Source organism: Ursus maritimus, unplaced genomic scaffold (assembly GCF_017311325.1).
Source record: "Ursus maritimus isolate PB19 unplaced genomic scaffold, ASM1731132v1 scaffold_19, whole genome shotgun sequence".
Classification (NCBI taxonomy): Eukaryota; Metazoa; Chordata; class Mammalia; order Carnivora; family Ursidae; genus Ursus; species Ursus maritimus.
In genome coordinates this window covers 4,126,577-4,144,854 of record NW_024424341.1, presented here as the reverse complement: position 1 = coordinate 4,144,854, position 18,278 = coordinate 4,126,577, and the positions used below count along the sequence as shown (strand labels likewise).

Here is an 18,278-nt window from a genome sequence, read left to right as displayed (position 1 = left end):
CTTCTCACCCCCCCTCCGGGGACTGAGCCAGACCATCAGGTCCTGGGAAGGATGGGGGAAGAGTCCACACCCAAAGCCACAAAGAATTCTACTCTAATTCTCTACGTCTTTAACCCTCAACAGGCCTTCACGAGCTGCTGATGCATTAGTAGTTTGAAAGGGTGCCCACTGTTCCTCCTAAGATTAGTACGACCCCTTCAGAGTAAATGCCTGGGCAAAGAGAAGAAATGGATATCCCACTTAATATCCAGGGACTGTTTACTGAGAGCTACTCTACCTCGCCTGGGGGCTTGATGCCTGCTCATTCAGTGTTCCCCCAAATCCTATTCCAGCGGCTTCATTAGTCCAGATGGGGAAACAGGCTCAGAGAGGTGAAGCCACTTGTCCACAGTCACACAGCCAGCAAGGGGCAGAGCCTGGCCCCACAGCCAAGCTCACGTGACACAAACACTCTCACCAGTGCCTGTCACTGCCCGGTTCTTTCCCTTTTTCTTCCCCTAGTCACCCCTTGGGGGATAGAGGATGTTCCCCGGTGCCTCTCACCAGTGCCCGTCACTGCCTGGTTCTTTCCCTCTTTCTTCCCCTAGTCACCCCTTGGGGGTAGAGGATGTTCACCGGTGCCTCTTTGAGGCTCTACTATGTTCCAGACATGGCTGGAGCCGACAGGAGGGTAGGAGGTGAAAGGCAGGCCCGGAAGGAGGCCTCGAATGCAGGGAGGGGAGAGCTAGGTCCTTGTTTGGCTGTGTCCTCTGTCTCCAGCCGGAATTTCAGAAGCCCTTAACCCCAGAGATCTGCCAGGGCCCTCCCTACAGCCCTCCCCACTGAGCTGTAGAAAATGTTATGGACGCGGACCAAAGGCACGCAAGGTTCACGCTGATCAGAATAAACAGTGAACTTCTGAGAAGCTAGTGAACTTCAGGGTGGGGTCAGCGCCTGCATGGGCTCTGCCCTGCCTCCCTGGACTCTGGGAAGGGCTGGCCACGTCCAGAGGGATCTTGGTGCTTGTGCAAGCTGCCATCTGTGCCCACTGCCCCCGCCTTGCAGTGGACGGTGCCTGTTCCTTCATGGAGCGTTAGCTGGTCCCTTGCTTGGAGGTGGATTCACCAAGCTGGTACAGGTAGTTTGTTCGGGAGGGGTGACCCACAAGTCCAGAAGACAGGAAGGAGAAGTCCAACCTCACGGCACACTATGAGGGTCTCATGGTGGGAGCGGGGGCTTGGATCTGCTAAGTAAAGGGAGCAGCAGGAGGGTCTCCCACCCGAAGGCAGGCCTGTCCCCTCCCCATTTTAGGCTGTCCTGGGCTTTGGAGAAGCATCCCAGGCAGCAGCAACACAGTGCTTGGTGGGCACGAAAGTGAGGGGGCACTGTCGGCAAGAGAGGAGTCTGACGTCTGAGTGTACCTGGAATGGCCACTGCAGCCGAAAAGGGGATTGCATCCAGGGTTGTGACCCAGGTCCACAAAGGTGTCTGCCCTAGGCCAGGACTCGCCCTGGCATGTTCCGGAGTCTCCGGCATTGGAGCCGGAAAGAGGTGGCAGGGCAAGAGGTTGGGGGAGGCGCTCGGCTTTGTGATGTTCCGTCCTGGGGGCCCGCATTAGCACCGTCAGTGTCCGGTTCCCGGCCAGGTCCCAGGGTTCAGCCTGAAAGTCTTTCCGTGAGCACCTACTGTGTGCTGGGGGCTGGGGCTTGGGCTCCCCCGAGAGGGAACAGTGCCTGCCTGCCTGTGAGCTGAGCATCTGCCTGCCGACCGGGAGGAGGCGGGACAGCAGCTGGCCGGAGGGCCGTTTGGCGTCTGCTCCGTGCAGAAGAGCAATGACCTGGTCGCTTTATTCACTGTGTTCCTTCCCGGGGAGTTACGTGCGTCCCTGGGCCAGCTGGGAGGCAGGACGGGCGGCAGAGCCTGTTTCAGATCCTCTGGCCCAGACCCTGCCCTTGCCCCCGGGCCCTCCCTCCGGTTCAGGGCGGGCTGTGCCGCAGGAGAGCAGGATGGCCCGGGACCGAGGCATTTCTTGACTCTTTGGACCACTTTGAAGCATATAGTTCTGTGGTGTGAAGCACGTTCACAGGGCTGTGCCAAGGCTGCCCCCGTCAGCCTGACTTAGGCGTCCTCCCCTTTCACAGACGAGGAGGCAGAGGCCATGCAAGGGGCTTGCCCGGCATCCCGGGCAAGTGGGAGCCCGGAGCAGGAGCTGCGAGGACCTCAGCGGGCCGGGCTCCTCCGAGTTCTTTCCTGCCCTGCCCCTTCCCACTTGCCGGCTCAGGAACCCATCGAACATATGCCTAGAACCCAGTGTCCAAGAACGGGGACCTGGCCGGTACTGCATGCGGGGTGCATGTGGGGGACGTGGCTGCAGATTGGGTCTTACTCCCATCGCTGACTCTGGCCTGCCTGTGTCTCCTCTCCCTGCAGACCTGGGATGAGGAGCTGGAGCGGTCGGCGGCAGTGTGGGCTCACGAGTGCCTCTGGGAACACGGGCCCACCAGTCTGCTGGTGTCCATTGGGCAGAACCTGGCCGTCCACTGGGGCAGGTAAGAGCCAGCGCAGTCCCCCATTACTTGTGAACTGGCCGCCCCTGCTGAGCACCTACTGTGTGCTGGGCTTGGTGCTCGCTGTCCACTGTCACATTTAGTCCTCAGGACCCCCATGCCGTTTACTTGTGAGGGAACGGGCTCAGTGCCCAGGGCCACTTCCGAGTAATTGGCAAAAACGGATGCGAGCCTGCTTGTTGGCTCCGACACTGATCCCCGGGCTCAGGGTTTCTAGCTTGGGTGTTCCATTCCACTTCCTTGAAAGGCTTCCCGAGCCCGTTGCGGCAGGGAGCTGGCCGGGTGAGCTGGGAACACGGGAATGCTGGTCTTGCTGGCTGGGGGAGAGTGTCTTCTCTGTCCTGGCATGTCCTGGCTCCGCTCCTCCTCCAGGCCCAGCCACATCCCACCTGGCGAGCAGCTGTCCCTCACCATCCCCTCCTCATCCGGCTACAGGGAGGCTTGCCCTCACCACCGAGGCCCTCTTGCCCAGCTCTTGAGTGTGGTCTCTAAGATGCACCCAGTTGAACACCCACCCGGCTGAGGGCTGGTTTCCGTAGGGGACACAGGGCACGAGCCTCGGCTGGTGCAAACTCACCAACCAACCAGACAATGTGCTGTGGATGCAAGTCCTCTGGGGCTGGACCCAGGGCTGCCCGGGAGCTCAAGGCCCGCTTGTGCTTTGCTGGCATCACTGAGAAGTTGGACCGGACTTGAAGTATCCCCTCAAAGTCCGGGTTGCCTGACTTGCAGCCCAGATATTCTCCAGTTCTGTGAGCACCTGCCTTCAGTGTAGCTGTGAGCAGTCCGGGTCCTTTAGGTCAGTGCTTTTCCAGGACAGACCCTGAGCAGGTGTCCTCAGGGGTCCAGACACGGGACTTCGAGGAAGTGAGTCAAACACCTGGTTTTGTTGTTTTTTTGTCTTCTGGTGATTTCTGCTTTCTGTAAAATCAGTCTCCCGGTAGCATGAAAAGAAAATGTCTACAGGGAGAAAACCCGTCATTCCACCGTCCTGACTCTGCAGCCAGATCGTGCTGGACGCCTGTGTAGCATCTGGCTGTGGGCCGGCATATTTTTACATCGTGGTAACGGTGGCCAGGACAGCCTTTCATTCTTTCTCCCCTTCTCATACAGTATCAGACAATTCTTCTATTCCGTAGCCGTCATGGTGATGGCTGTCAAGGCTGCCGTTGGGCCCTCAAGCCCACAGGCCATTCTTGGAGCTGGTCTTGCTGCTGCTGTGTCCAGCTAAGTGCTGGGACTGATGGTGCAAAGCGCACGAAGAGCTTGCCCCTGCAGGATGCAGAGTGCCACCTGCTTTCCCAAAGAGCCCCCCTCGTTCTCCGGGCCCCCGAAGCAGCCTGGCCGTGGTGCTCGGGGGAAATGGATGGGCTCGGGTGTCCCCACACAGCCCTTAGCTCCGTGGCTGTGTGGCCGCCAGCGTCCTGCCCCCAGCCGGCTCCGGCTGCATCACTGACCACCACCATGCGCTCTGGGCTCTGACGGTAATTGTTACAAGACCTCTAACTGCCCGGCTCACCACAGTGCTCTCAGAAACAGCCAGACCCCTCCTGTCCTCTCTTTATCGAAACCGCTTTGTTTATGCTAGCTGGTGACGCTGACGGGGGTTTGTGTCCAGTTTATTTTCTTTCCTGGGAAGAAAGCAATGATGCCAACCCCGTGGATGGGGCCAGGCGAGGGGGCTGTGGCCACCCACGGGGACGACCAGGGTGGGGGCTCGGGAGGGCTCGGGATCGAATCCTAAATAGGAAGTTCTGGAAAGGGTTTGCCCACGTGACGACAGAGCTCTGCACCTTGTATGTGAGTCCGTGGCTCCCCCCCGCCCCGGTCCCAGCAGCTGAGGAGTGAAGCCAACCACGATGATACGAGAGCCTCTAGGCTCTTGTTCTGGGATGACGGGGACCTGTGCGCCTTGTTCCCCATAGCTGGCTATTTTGGGGCTTTCAGACCTTCCCCAGCATCCCTTCTGTGCATTACCCAGACTATTACTTACTCACTGTTTTTCTCCGACTTGGTTAAAGAGACTCACGTTTTCAATCAAGTTGTGTTTTAAACAATCGTATCTGGGAAATACGGGGTTAGTGGGCTGCATGTATTTCCCCAAATGGACACGGGAATAAATACAGAATTGTAATATAAACAATGACTCCCTGGGGGCCAGGCAAACACAGGTGGCCTGTGGGCCACCCAGGGACACTCCTGGAACCAAGGCAATCGGGGGATGCCCAGGTGAGCTCCTTGCAAGCTTGGGTTTTAGGCACTCAGAGCAGGTGCTGGGCAGGATTTGGGGTTGTTTGCCCACAGCAGCCCCTCTCCAGCCCACCCCATGGGTGGCTGTGCTGGGAGCCATGGTCTCAGTCTATTGGGTGTGTGGTGGCCGGGACATAACCAGCTGATCTGCCCCTGCAGGTACCGCTCTCCCGGCTTCCACGTGCAATCCTGGTACGACGAGGTGAAGGACTACACCTACCCCTACCCCCATGAGTGCAACCCCTGGTGTCCAGAGAGGTGCTCCGGGCCCATGTGCACCCACTACACACAGGTAACCCCCAAGGCCCGAGCTGAGACCTCAGCCCAGGACCTCCAGACCCCATCACTTACCTGGCCCTGTAGGACTGCTACCGGGTTGGAAAACTCTGCTCTGTCATTACCATAATGTTTTCCTTTAATTTGGTGTTACTTCAAGTACAACTGCTGGGCTGAGCTTGGGTTTGTGACACAAGCATGGAAACCGGGAGTAAGCACTAGAAACTTGTATGGCGATTTTCTGTCACTGGCACATTTTCCTCATGTGTGGTTTGTTTTTGTTTGGTGTCTGTGTGTGTGTGTGTGTGTGTGTGTGTGTGTGTGTTTAACAAACATATGGATCTTTCGGGGGTTAGGGAGAAAATCTGGTCCTTCACCCCTTCACAACATACACCCCTTTAGCACCACAGCCTGGAGATCAGGCCAGACTATGTTGCCCTGCTGTGCCTTGTCCCTGGCTCTGAAACGTGGATATCATTTTTTCAGATAGTCTGGGCCACCACCAACAAGATTGGCTGTGCTGTGAACACCTGCCGGAGGATGAACGTTTGGGGAGATGTTTGGGAGAATGCAGTCTACCTCGTCTGCAATTACTCTCCAAAGTAAGAACAAGTAACATGGTTGTATGGGCTGGGATGTGTTTGCCTGCCATGGAGGACCCAACTAAAGTTGACTTAAATGGTGAGGTCTCTTCATTAGTTCACATAACAAGACATCTAGAGATTGGTGCATCCAGTTCAGCTTAAAAGCTAAGAGGTGTCAGTGAGGACTCAAGTTCTTTCTGTTTCCCTGCTGTACTGGCCTGTCCTCATGGTTCCAAGATGGCTGCAGAGCACCAGGCATCACATTTTCCCCAAACTAAAGGGGAAAGAATGGTAGAAAAGGGCTTTCTCTTAGGACTTTCTCAGCTCTGGCCCACTTTCTCCTTATGTCATTGACCAGAACTAGATCACTTACAGACAAGGCAGGAGGCATGAGATTTCCCTAATTGACTTCAACCAATGAAATTGCCCAGTTGGCTTTGCAAGTCATCTGCTGGGACTCCCTGAGAAATCAGAAGCTGGAATAGCTGTTGCCTGGCCAACCAGTGGGATATGACATAGCAATATTCTTTTTTTCTCTGAAAATATGCAGCAGGTAGCAATCCAGGAAACATATTCATGCTAGACATAGTTTTTGCATTTTTATGTTTTCCCTTCTAGAAAAGACCACACGGAGCCCCTATGTCTCAGCTCCCTTCCTCCTCATAGCATCCTGATATCATCAGTGTGCCATGTATCCCCCTATTGACTCATTCACCTCCTTTGCTCATCAAATATTGTGCTGCTTCTCGGAGCACTGCCCTCCCCGTGTATGGCCTGTGGTTTGCACGCCGGCCACGGGGCTGGCCACCACCCTAACACCGGGCCCTGCACACAGTGTGCCCTCGAGGCATATTTGCTCAGTGACCGAATGAAACGAGGATGACCTCACTTATTTGGTTTGGGTCAGGAGCGGCCGTGAGGAGGTGGGATGAGGGGGAATCGCTGAGGTCAGGGGGAAAATAGACACTCTCCGTCAAGCGTCTGGCATGCCCGTGCTGGCCATGCCTCAGCAGCCCACAGGCCCGGCGTGAGGGCAGGCGGATTAGGTCATCGCTGGGGGGTGGGGGGACGCCAGCCCCGTGGAAGAGCAGTAACTGGCCCACAATGGTGGGATCCCCGGCAGAGTAGCCAGTGGGGCGTGAGGGATCTTTCGAGTCTATGTATTAAAAAAACCACACCTGAAGATCTGATCAGAAACAGAGTTCTGCCTTTCTTAGCGCCCAGCTGTTTTCTTGAAAAAAAGAATAACGTATGGATGATACACGCTAGTTTTAAGTGTGCGGCTCGGTAAATCCCACACGTGTCTGCGTGGGACTAGCCAGCGCGGGCGGCCAAGGCTGAGGGCCAGAGGCTGCACATCTCAGGCAGAGGCGCGGCGGGGCCGAGTGCTGGCGATTCCCTTCCTGCCTGTGTCCTCGCGTGGCCTCTCTTCAGTGTGTGCACGGAGAGGGAGGGAGGGAGAGAGGGGCTCCCCGGTGTCTCCTCCTTTAGAGACACTAATCCTGCTGGATCAGGGCCTTATCCTGTGACCTCACTTCACCTCGCTTACCTCCTGGGACACCCCATCTCCGCACACAGCCACCCGGGGGTTAGGGCTTCAATGCAGCAATTAGTGGGTGGTGGGGAGACACCCATTCAGTCTGCGTGATACGTATGTACGCCTGTAACTACCGCCCAGCTCAAGATGGAGCATATTTCCAGGGGCCTGGGATGTCCCCCAGAGGGGCCGCCGTTCCAACATCCTTCCACATCGCTCAGTCTGTCTGGTTTGGACCAGACACGGATGCCCTTTCGTGCCAGCATCTCCTTTGAGATTTATGCCCGGCGTGGCCTGTTTGCTGGGCCGTTTCGATTGCCGTGTGGTGTCCGTGGCCTTTTCCCTCAAGAGTCTGAGCCCCCGGCCATGCAGGACGCTGAGCCAGGCACCCGACCTTCCAGCACCAGCAGGGCCCCCTGACCCCCCTGGAAAGCCATCAGAAATGCCGCCCAACAAGCTTGCTGATTCAGCAAATGCTCACACACGGCCTTCACCATGAACACCTGGCCTGAGGGCCTCCATGCCATCACTTGGTCACTGCACGACCTCCTGCCGTTGCCCCTGTTACAGAGAACGAGACAGAGGGTCAGGGCTGAGGGTAGCGGTGGGGGTCACACAGCGGGCGGGGTCAGAGTCCAACCTGGGGAGTCGCTCTGGACTGCTCGGTGGAGGAAGGCTGAGGGAGGCCAGGGCTGGGCTTGGCTTAGCTTAGCAGCAGGGCTCTGGATCTCCTTCCTGAGTGAACAGATGGGTGACCAACCAGGTCAACCCCAGAAGGAAGTTTCTAGAAGGAATCACAGAGACTGGTCCCAGGTCATGCGTGGCTCCAGCTTGTGCTGCCAAAGGCCCAGGCTCTGGGAGAAGGGCTTGGGGATACCGCTCCGCACCTGCTACCTGGCCCCTGAGAACCAGGCCCTGAGCGGCCTCCACCTACCCTGCCTGGGAACTTCAGAGGGAGATGGACGGTGTCCATGACATCCACAGAGACCTTGGTCCCAACCCTGAGGGCAGTGTGGTGCAAAGGCTCTGAGCCCCTCCACTTGCTTGCTGTGTGACCTTGGGCAGGTCACTTAACCTTTCTGAGCCCCAGTGGCCTCCTCTGAAAAAGGATGGAATTCCAGCACGTCCCTCCTGGATGTTGGAAAGATGGAGGGACCTGGCTGGAAGGAGCTTAGTAAACATGAGATCCTTCCTAAAACATGCTGACTTTTTACTCCTTTGAGAAATGGCTCAACACGGGGGATCTCGGCAGCTTTCCAGTTCGAAGGTGTTGGGGCTGGGCTGGGGAGTGGCGGACAGTGTTCAGAGTTGTGTAAAGCAGGACATGGGCAGATGTGGGGCCCGGGGGGTGGTGACACACACCCCAATGCGACGGGACCAAGGTGCTGGGGAGGAAGGATGTGTCGCAGCTCCTGACCCGGAGTCTTCGAGAATTCTCTAGTCTCCGTGCAGCTGCCTCTCCCCCTTTACCCGGCACACGCTCCCTCCTTCCTCCCCTGGACAGCCCAGGAAAGGGGAGGGGGGGCCCAGGTCCTTGGGAGGCGCCGCTCCTGATGGTGTTTTTGGTGCGTCCGCAGGGGGAACTGGATCGGAGAAGCCCCGTACAAAACCGGCCGGCCCTGCTCCGAGTGCCCACCCAGCTACGGAGGCGGCTGTAAGAACAACCTGTGTTACCGAGGTAGGAAGTGACTTCGAAGCCACCCCAAGTGGCTGTCCCCTCTGTCGTGGGTCCGGGAAGAGCTGTCGTCAAACAGGAAAACTCAACAGTGAAGTCAAGGCGCCCCCTCCTCCCCTCTCCTGCCTGTGCAGCCATGAGTGGTGGGCAGACCCCCTCTCCAGTCCCAGGGCTCAGCCCCCCAGCTCCTTGGGGATATGAGGCCGTGCTGGCATGTCCCCCAGGAGGCGAGTCCCGTGGCCACACCCTGAGTTGGGTGCTGGCCGCACACGCGTCCCTGCTGTAGTTGGCATGGTTTGGTATAAACACACAACAAACAAGACCGCGCCTGTCCCAGGTGACCTCCAGGCTGGGCAAGGGCTCCCCCCCGGCTTGTTGGCCTCCTTCCTTCCACCCTTGTTTGCCTCTTGCCAATGCCTCGCCTGGATTTGTCATAAATGTTCATCGTTCCCTTCCCCCCATGGCCCAGGCAGATGCCTCACTTTCGGGGGCCGTGGATCTGCCATGTATCCTACCCCTTGTTTCTAGTTGGCCACTCGGAACGTTTCCAATGTCCCCGCTACTATACGTAATGCGTCCTGGAGCCTAAAGCCTTGCTAACGTTTTGCAGTATTTTCTCGGACTCTACCCCAGGAGGGATGGAACCCAGCCCGAGAAGCTAACTGGGTGTTTGTGTTTGGGACATGTTGTCCCCATGGCTGTATGGGGAGGCGCTGTGACAGCAGAGAGGGGCCTCCCCAGAGGCTTGGGCGTGCAGGAGAGGGCGGTTCTCCACACCAGGCTTTCCCTGTCAGTCCGCTGGGCTCTGGGGTGCAGAAATGGGTAGGCTGGGGGGGGGGTGTCCCAGACCTGGTCGAGGCCCAGGGGCCCTGGTGTCCCGGCCAGCAGCTCATTGCTGGTTCTGCCCGTCGTGGGGGCGAGGGGCAGGAGATGCAAGGATCTGGATGTGGGACAAACCTGTTTGTTGCTGCTCCCTGGGTCGTGTGTTATCCACGGGCAGCAGAGTGCCCAGGGGGCAGACCGAGCTGGTTCTCAGAAACCCCCCCCGTCGCTCTGCCCAGCAGGAAGACCAGCGTGACACAGCAGTCTTCCGTTGGGTACGTCAGGCTGCAGAGGGAGGCCGCGCATCTGGTGTGGCTGCATTGGCATCTGCGGCGTGCGGGACGCAGCCGGGTGATACCTGTGCGCATGGCCGTGGCACCTGATGCTTAAGGCCCTCCGCTCCTAAGACTGGGGTGCAGTGGGTCACGGCCATGAGCAGGGACCCCTGTCTTCCCGGTGAAGTAACTGATGTCGCGGAGTTTGTAGCAGGAACAATCGGCTGTCGTCTGGCGGCATCAGGGAAGGCCTCCTGAGCAGGTGGCCGTGGAGGAGGAGACACAGCCTCGGGCTGAGGGCGGGGGAGGGTGCTTCCCTCAGGGCCAAGAGCACACGCGGCGCCTGTAGGTGTTAGGGCGGCGTGGTCATGAGCCCCGGACACAGGGAGGCTTGCTAACTGCGGTTTCTTCTGCTCGCCCACCCCTCTTCTCTGTCTCCGAGGTGGGGCTCCACACGCTTGTCTTTAGTGAACCCCCCCCCCCCCCAGAAATCCCCGGTCTGAGTCCTGCATTCACGGGACATGGGTTCTGGAACCCAGCACACTTGCTTTGGGAACAGCTCGCCTGCCGCATTCCAGCCGCGGGACCCTGGGCAGGCCGCCCCCTCTCTCTGAGCCTCCATCTCCCTGCCTGGAGGTGGGGGTCAGGGCAGGACAAGATTGTGGGTGGAGGCTGGCCCTCGGGCCAGTCCGGGCCCTTCCCTGTGTCCCTGGCAGGCAGGGCCTGTGGCCGCTGTCCAGTCCCCCAGGAGGGGTGAGTCCCTCGTCAGATCCCGAGCTCTGGTTTGGGGACCGTGGGAGAGGGAGGCCCGTTGAGGCTTCTCCTTGGGTCTCCTGCTATTCTTTGCTCAAGCCCAATCTCGTCGTAGAGCTGTTTTCAGGGTCTGTCAGCCCCTCCGTGAGGGGCTCCAGGCACACGAGTCAGAGCTGCTTGGGCTAGGGGTCGTCTCCACGGTTACCGGAGGTGTGTACGCGGGCAAACTGCTCGCTGTCTTTGGGCCTCCGTCTACCCATCTGTAACAGTGGCGGTAAGAGTCCCTCTGTAGAAGCTTTGCCGGGAGGATGCAGAGAGAAGGACATGACGTGCTAGCATAGCACCTCACATAGTGCTTTATAAACACGGTCATTACCTCCTCGGAGAAGTGGGGGTGGGGAGGTATGACCGCACTCATCACCTTGCATGGGGTCCTTCTGCACCTGCTGGGGGATGTAGGCCCTCTCCCTGCCTGGGGCCCTCATCCATGTCGTGAACCTGGCCGATACCTTCTCCTCCTTGGAAACACAGCTCTGGTGTCACACCTCCTCCAGGGAGCCTTCTCTGACTACATGGCAGTGCACCTGCTTCTGGGCCTTTTCTGCCCCCAGACTCTCCTGGAACCCTGGTCACCTGTTGTTCCAACTGCCAGTTTGCGCTGAGGGCTCTAGGGTCATGGAGCAGATGTACTCTGCATGCCGTCTGAATGCCTATACTGCCCATACGCACAGAGGCTCATTTTCAAAGAACAAATGCACACAAAGACAGCTCAGATGCTGGGTTACCCACCCAATGAAGCCTTTGTGCTTGTTTCTTTATTTTTGGTGGAAAACACCCAAGTTCCCTTGGCAGGCATCCCCGTTTTCTTAGCTAACCGGGCAGAAAGCCTCCGGTAAAGCAGCTTATCTGCATTAGCTACTTAATCAGCAACGATTGAGGGCACCTGGCAAGGCCTTGACCTGTAATGCAGATGGAGCAGGGTTAACGATAGACCATTCCAGACGTTTCCGTCCCTCCAGCCTGAAACTGCGAAACTGTGTGGTGATCCAGGGTGTGGGCTTCATGGACGGGCCGCTCGACGCTCGGCTGTGTGAGCTTGGGCAGGTAGTAGCCTCTCTGAGCCTCGGTTTTCCTGTCTGTGAAACAGGGCTGATCGGGCCTCCTGGGGAGCGAGGAGTGCACACCAAGGAGGCCCCGAGCCGGCAGGGAATCATTCAGTGCGTGTCCAGTACACATTAGCCGCGAGCTCTTGTCACCACCTACAGAACCAGGTGGGACTCTGCAGGCTGATGTAAGCAATGCCCTGGGGCCCGAGACCCCTGGTCTGGAGCTGAACGGTGCGCACAGTAACCTTGCGGTGAACTTGGGCATGGAATTTCCCCAGGCCCACGCTGCTCCACACAGGGGACCTTAATTAGGATGTGCTCAAATACAGCCTGTCCTCTGGGTCAGCATTCCACTTTTCATGTGTGTGTCTGAGGGCGAGGACTGTCTGCCCATTTTCTTAAATAGTGAGCCCTCAAATGCTTTAGACAGCTTTACCAAACTATATTCGGCTGAATAAAGCCGCGATTATGAGGTATAAAAATCCTAAAGGCCAGTGGAAGAAAACCCGGCTCATTCCAGAGATAGCTCTGGCTTCCAGGGAAGGGCGAAGCTGAATGGCCACATTGATGGGAAGAGCAGACCCGAGACAGAAGGTGTGGACCAAACGGCGTTTGCAAACCCAGCGTCTTCGTAAAGATTTCGCCTATAGCTTTTGGCTCCAAGGGGTGCTTTCGGAATACTCATCGTGAATGTCTTTAAACTCAGCTGGGACTCTTTTTTTCTTTTTCTTTTTTTTCCGAAAGAACTCAGAGAATTCTTTAAGGGTTAGCTCATCCTTCATTCAGCAGATTTTGTGGAGCAAAACTGTGGCTGGGAGCTGGGTGTCTGGGGTGGGGGTTGGGGGGATGAAGCAGGCTGGCTCCCCGCCCCAGGGAGTTTGCAGCTGGTGGGAGGGGCAGGTGGTGGTGGCCTCATGGCTGTCAGCAGAGCTCTGATAAGGATGGCCCTGGGGCTCAGGACTGCCACCCACTCTCCTCACCCGGGGTGGCGGCTGTGCGTGGGGGGACTGGCCAGTGAGGCCACTGCGGCTCATCTCAGCATTGAAAAGCCCTGGAGAATTGGCCCTGGATTCGGAGCTCGTTTTGGATAGCCACAAAACACCTGGTCCCCCTTTGGAGAAGAGACATCGTTGCTGCTAAGGAGAAGCAGGAATGAGGCTAGGGGATTCACGAGCACTTGGTGGCCACTTGAATTTTAGTCCAGTGCCACAGAGAGGCCTGGGAGGGCCTCCCAAGGTGGGGGTTTCCAGCTCTGGTCCTCAGACACCGTTGGGGGATGGGTGTGCACACTAAAGGTGGGAGGGCTCCCCCTGCAAAGCTACGCATCAGTTAGTCCTTGACAAGACCACGCAAGCAGATAAAAATAGCAAGACTTTTCTGTGCATTGGCTGAATTCACAGCTTGGTACCTGATGACCTGCAGGTGGGTGCTGATGAGCGCCCACAGGTGTCTCAGGACGGGAACTGGAATGTGCACGGATGCTCGTGAGAAACGGAATTTGGTTAATTAACCTGTGTTAAACCTGGGGGTCGTTGTGTTGGGGAAGAGATAATATTGGGGGTGGGAAACATGCCGGGACCCAATGGAGTAACTCTGTAACCTGCAGTTGGGTCTTTGGCTGGTTATACACGTCGGGCGGCAAAGCTTCGGTGCAGGGAAAGGCTTCGGCTTGGTGGAGTGGTGACTCACAGGGGCACAGAACCGAGCAGAGTGTGCCCGCCGCCAGCATGGTCCAAGGACACTGACACGGGTCATTGTGCACCACGGAGGGCATAAGACCGAGGAAGACCCCTCCCCCAGTGAATACGGGAGGCCAGAGGGACATCAGGCCAGACAGTGCCAGCTTGGGGGCAGAGGGCGAGGCACCCTCTCGAAGCTGCTTCCTCGGGCAGGTGGAGACGTGCGGGGGAGGGACAAGAAGCCGCTGTGATCACCCAGGTGTGGGCACTGGGGTTTGCGCCTCCGGTCGGCCCAGCTGCTCCTGGGTCCAAGGCAAACACGGTGCGCAGAGAGCCTAGCCACCTCGCCTTGGCTGTAGAATTCCCCCTGGCCGGCCCGGCTCTGAAGTGTAACTTTCTCTCTGCCGCTGAACCGACCCTTTGTGACCATGAACCTCAAGCCAGTCCCAGTTTCCCAGTTGCCCTTTTCCCCGCAAAGTGCATTTTTGTTGAATCCCCCCCGTGTTATCTTTCTCGCCCTCTCCACTATTAAAAGAAGAGACCTACAGCCCCAAACCCGAAACAGACGAGATGAACGAGGTGGAGGTGGCTCCCGTTCCCGATGAGAAGCACGTCTGGGTCCAGCCGAGGGTGGTCAGACCCACGAAGCCCAAGAAAGCGCCCGCGGTGAACTACATGAGTGAGTTGGGGCTCCGGCCTCTGCCCCGGGACTGCCTCTGCGGGGGGCGGGGGGGCCCGAGAGGTCTCAGGTCAGCAAACAGTGGGGAACAGGGTGGGTGTAGCTGCAAAAGCACAGCCCTAAGACATTTTTGAAAAAAGGTATTTTTAAGTCACTTCCAAAGCAAGCATCACGGCAGTGGCGTGTGGGTGGCGTTTCCCCCTCCCCCGCCCAGCATTTCAAGGTGAGACCTTCTCCTTTCAAAGGGGTCCTGGGCTAAAACTGAGTTTCTCTGGAGGTGCCAGTGGGACGTGGATCCCCGGGGCTGGCTCCCGTGGGCTCTGGGCCTTCTTTGCCACGGACCGGCTGGTGACCGGACCCTCACCGGCCTCTGTGAGACTTGGTTTGCTCATCCATACAAGGGGACAATAAGGGTCACGTGAGGCTGCCGTGAGGCTCATGTGCAGTGACGGGGGCCACCCGGTGTCAGCTCTGAGGTCATCACCACAGTGCCTCCCACGGCTCGCCTCGAGGCTCCTGGAGGCCCCCAGGTGGGGAATAGCATCGCGCTCACCCCTTGCCCGTCTTTCCCCTGCCCTGCCTGCACGCTCGCCTCACAGCCTCCTTCTTTTTGCCCTCACCGCCTCCCACCCGGAGCTCCGTGTTCCATGTCCCCGATGTAGCCCCTTTATGGAGGGTTCGGGGCTCCAGAGGGGCATTTTCTCATGGGCACAACACAGGCCTGGGCTGTCCGCCCGGGGTTCTCTGTGTCCCTCTAAGCCTCCCACGGCATAAGACGGGGCTCCCCCACTCTGAACAGGGCCGAGCTCGTGTTTCTCTGAACCCCCCCTAGTTTTTCGGGCTGCTCTGTCCCTGCCCTGCCTCACCAGTCTCTGTCCTCATGGGCCTGCCGGTGTCTTTCGCTGGGGACTTCTGCCCACTTCATCATTCCGTAGCTTTCTTTCAACCAGAAAGTACACCGACGCCCTTGTCTGTCCAGAAGTGAAAATTGTTCCATTTTTTAGAAGAGTGATTTAAAATTACAAAAGAATATATGTCTTTCTGACAAACTGTAACACTGTGCCAAGATTCTGATGTGTCCCTGGAAAACAAACAAGGAGAGCTTGAGAGAACTCATCTTGGCTGGAGAAGGCCTGTGAGTCCCACCCTTCCGGAACCCTCCAGGCCTTCGGGGCACTTGGTGTGGGCCAGGCCCCCCTTCCAAGGCCACACTGAGTTTCTCAGTGAATGCTCCTAGGAACGGCACCCACGGCACTTGTCCCCGCCGCTCCTCTGTGGAAACTGAACCTCAGAGGGGAAGGCACATGTCCAAGGTCACATGGCTACTCTGAAGGGCCGGGTCTGCAATTTGGTCCTCACAGCTGAGGCCTGCAGCCATCGGGCAGTGCTCTCGCTCAGGTTATGACATGGATTCCAGGATGTTCCAGAAAGTTCGTCGGAGCGCGGGGTGAACCGTTCCTCCTGTTTGTGTGATGTGAGTTCTTGCCCTTCTCTCCTAGCCCAAGTTGTCCAGTGTGACACCAAGATGAAGGACAAGTGCAAAGGGTCCACATGCAACAGGTAAGGTCTGGGCTGGAGCCCTCTACCGCCCATGTCCACAGCCCTTCCTTCAAAGGGCCTGCTGTGGGTTACAGGTCACGTCATGAGTTAGACTGACCATGACATCTCCGAGGTCCCTTTGACTGTCACCATTTATTAAGAGCCTGGCCCACGAAGATGATCTGTGTCTGTCAGCCCAGAGCAGGGCTTCTGAGCCTCGGTGCTACTGACACTTAGGGCTGGATGATTCTCTGTGGCGGGGCTGTTCTGTGCCCTGTAACTGGATGCCAGGAACACCCCTACCTCCAGCTGTGATGACAAAAAATGGCACCAGAAATTGCCCACCGTTCCTGGGGCGTGGGGGAGGATAAAATCACCCCCGGTAATAATAACCTTTGACTAGGGAGTTGGCCCAGGCTCTGGGTCTCCTCCCACCTGGACATAGACTCCAGTTAAGTGTTTCATCCCCAGTGGGGAGGAGGGGCCCGAATCATGGATGCCGTGGGTGTTAGTCCTCTAGGAGTCCCCAGGCTGTAGACGTGCAAATAGCAGCTGTGCTGTAGACCTAGAGACCTGGTGAGGTCGGGGCTCCACTCCACCTGTGTGTGTGTGTGAAGAGGGTTACAGGGTGGCCCGGGGTTCTGTGCAGGGGACATTAGGGTGGGGGCCGTGGGGGGCCCATGTGAGCTGGTGCTGTTGGCCACTGACAGATGCCACGGGCCCGCTGTATGACCTGAGTCCCCTCTGGAGGAAGGGCTGCCCGTGTGTTCCCCGGTAGTCGAATGCGGTCATCTCGCTGATGGACTCACTCAGGATCGTCCATTCAGATGGTGAAGAATGGTTGCCAAGAAGGACGGGTTTGGTTTTGGCAATGCAGCTGCTAGGCTGCTCTTTCTGGCAGCAAGTGGCCAACAGGTGCAGTGGCCTCGCGCAGAACCTCGGGCTCACGGTCAGAAAACCATGTCCGCGGTAGAGAGTGGTCCTTAATCCTCTTCCTCTGGTTCTGGTGTCTGTTTCTCTAAAGGTGAACCGTGTTACTTAGTGCACACGCTGAAAAGAGAAGGTAGCAGTTCCTCCTTCATGCTGTGGGGGTTTGGAATTTGGTTTGCCAGGAGAGCGCTCCCCTTGGACTTTGGCAGGAGTGTCAGGAAGTAGACTTTAAACGACCTGGGATGAGGTCACTCAAGGGCTCGCGCATCCCACGAGCAGCTGGTCGCATGTACTGCAGAAGCAAGAGCAGGCAGCTTGCTGGTGAGATGAGCAACATGTGGCACCGAGGGGTGCTGGCTTAACCGCCCCCGTGCCCAGCGTTAGGGCACACCCGCACGGCTCCGGGATGTTCGGAGCGCTGAGTGGTCCCTTTGTAATGACGTGCCTTTCTGTGCCACGAGCTCATTGTGAGAGCGTCACCCTGAGTAGTCAGTGGAGAAAAAAGCATGAGGTTTGGGGAACATCCATCAGATAACATTGAGAAAGTTCCAGAGTCGGGGTAGCTGGGACCCTCTGCAAGCAGGGAGGAGGACTATTGAGAACTATGACTCCCTCACCTGCAAACACAAGTACGTCCGCCGTCTGTCTCCTCGAAGGCATTCTGTCACCTGGTGTTTGACCAAAATAATATTTACCGGACCTTTTCCCCCCTGACTTTGAAAGGTATTCTTGTTTATGGTAAGTAATTCAGAAACACACCACCACCACCAAAGTTTAAAGGAAAAAAAAAATGTCCCAGCATCTCCCTGATATCCGTGGCAAGTTGGTGTAGTCCCTTCCCGTCTGTTTTCTGTGCACCGGTGAGGTTACCACTGCTTACGCGTCTTGTGCGTTACTGTTTTCATTTAAGATTTTCCAAAGTCAAATATTTTTCAAAGACTTCACTTCTAGGGGAATGCATCAGACTCCAGCGTACGGCCACACAGGCATAGGCTTGGCCATTCCTTTGACGGTGCTGGCTTATTTCTAGTCTTTCACGATTATAAACCCTTGAAATAACACATGGGTCTGACTTTCCGACCCCTGGCTTGGGTTACGCGCTTACAAGGGAAGCTCAGGAATGAGAGGATATGAATTTTTAAGGCTTTCTGGAAGGATTAATGTATGCATTTTCACAGGCAGGAGCAGCAGCATTGGGTTTTATTCTTTAAAAAAAAAACAAAACCTTGCAATCCAACACCTTAGAAGGAGGCATTTCCTTTCGAGTTGTACCTTCTTTGATGGTGGATGCTTGAGATTTTTTTGGTTTTTTTGGTGCCTTTAAAGCCACTTGTCTTTCTTCTGTGAATTCAGAGCTTCTGTCTGATGTTGTGGGAGAACTTTTGAAGGAGACAAACCCAGGTAAATCCCTGGTGAGAGTCCCTCAACACATTCACCTCTGGAAACCATGTGCTTTCTTCCCCGTCAGGTACCAGTGCCCCGCAGGCTGCCTGAACGACAAGGCGAAGGTCTTCGGAACCCTCTTCTATGAAAGTGTAAGTGCCCTGTGGGGGCTCCCATCGCGCGTCTGTGAGGGAGGCTGGTGGTTTTCACGCAACAGGATTTTCCTTCCACCCCTCCGTCCGAG

General features: G+C 57.0%; 1 protein-coding gene across 1 annotated transcript in view; it reads left to right on the top strand.

The window, feature by feature from the left end:
• Nucleotides 1–18,278, top strand: part of CRISPLD2 (cysteine rich secretory protein LCCL domain containing 2) — a 60,353-nt gene that overhangs the window by 17,409 nt on the left and 24,666 nt on the right. Inside the window, exons 3-9 of the mRNA XM_008702683.2 lie at nt 2,410–2,528; nt 4,956–5,088; nt 5,559–5,674; nt 8,771–8,871; nt 14,039–14,182; nt 15,682–15,742; nt 18,120–18,186. Coding sequence (XP_008700905.1) covers nt 2,410–2,528; nt 4,956–5,088; nt 5,559–5,674; nt 8,771–8,871; nt 14,039–14,182; nt 15,682–15,742; nt 18,120–18,186 — 741 coding nt within the window. The remainder of the gene's footprint in view (nt 1–2,409; nt 2,529–4,955; nt 5,089–5,558; nt 5,675–8,770; nt 8,872–14,038; nt 14,183–15,681; nt 15,743–18,119; nt 18,187–18,278) is intronic.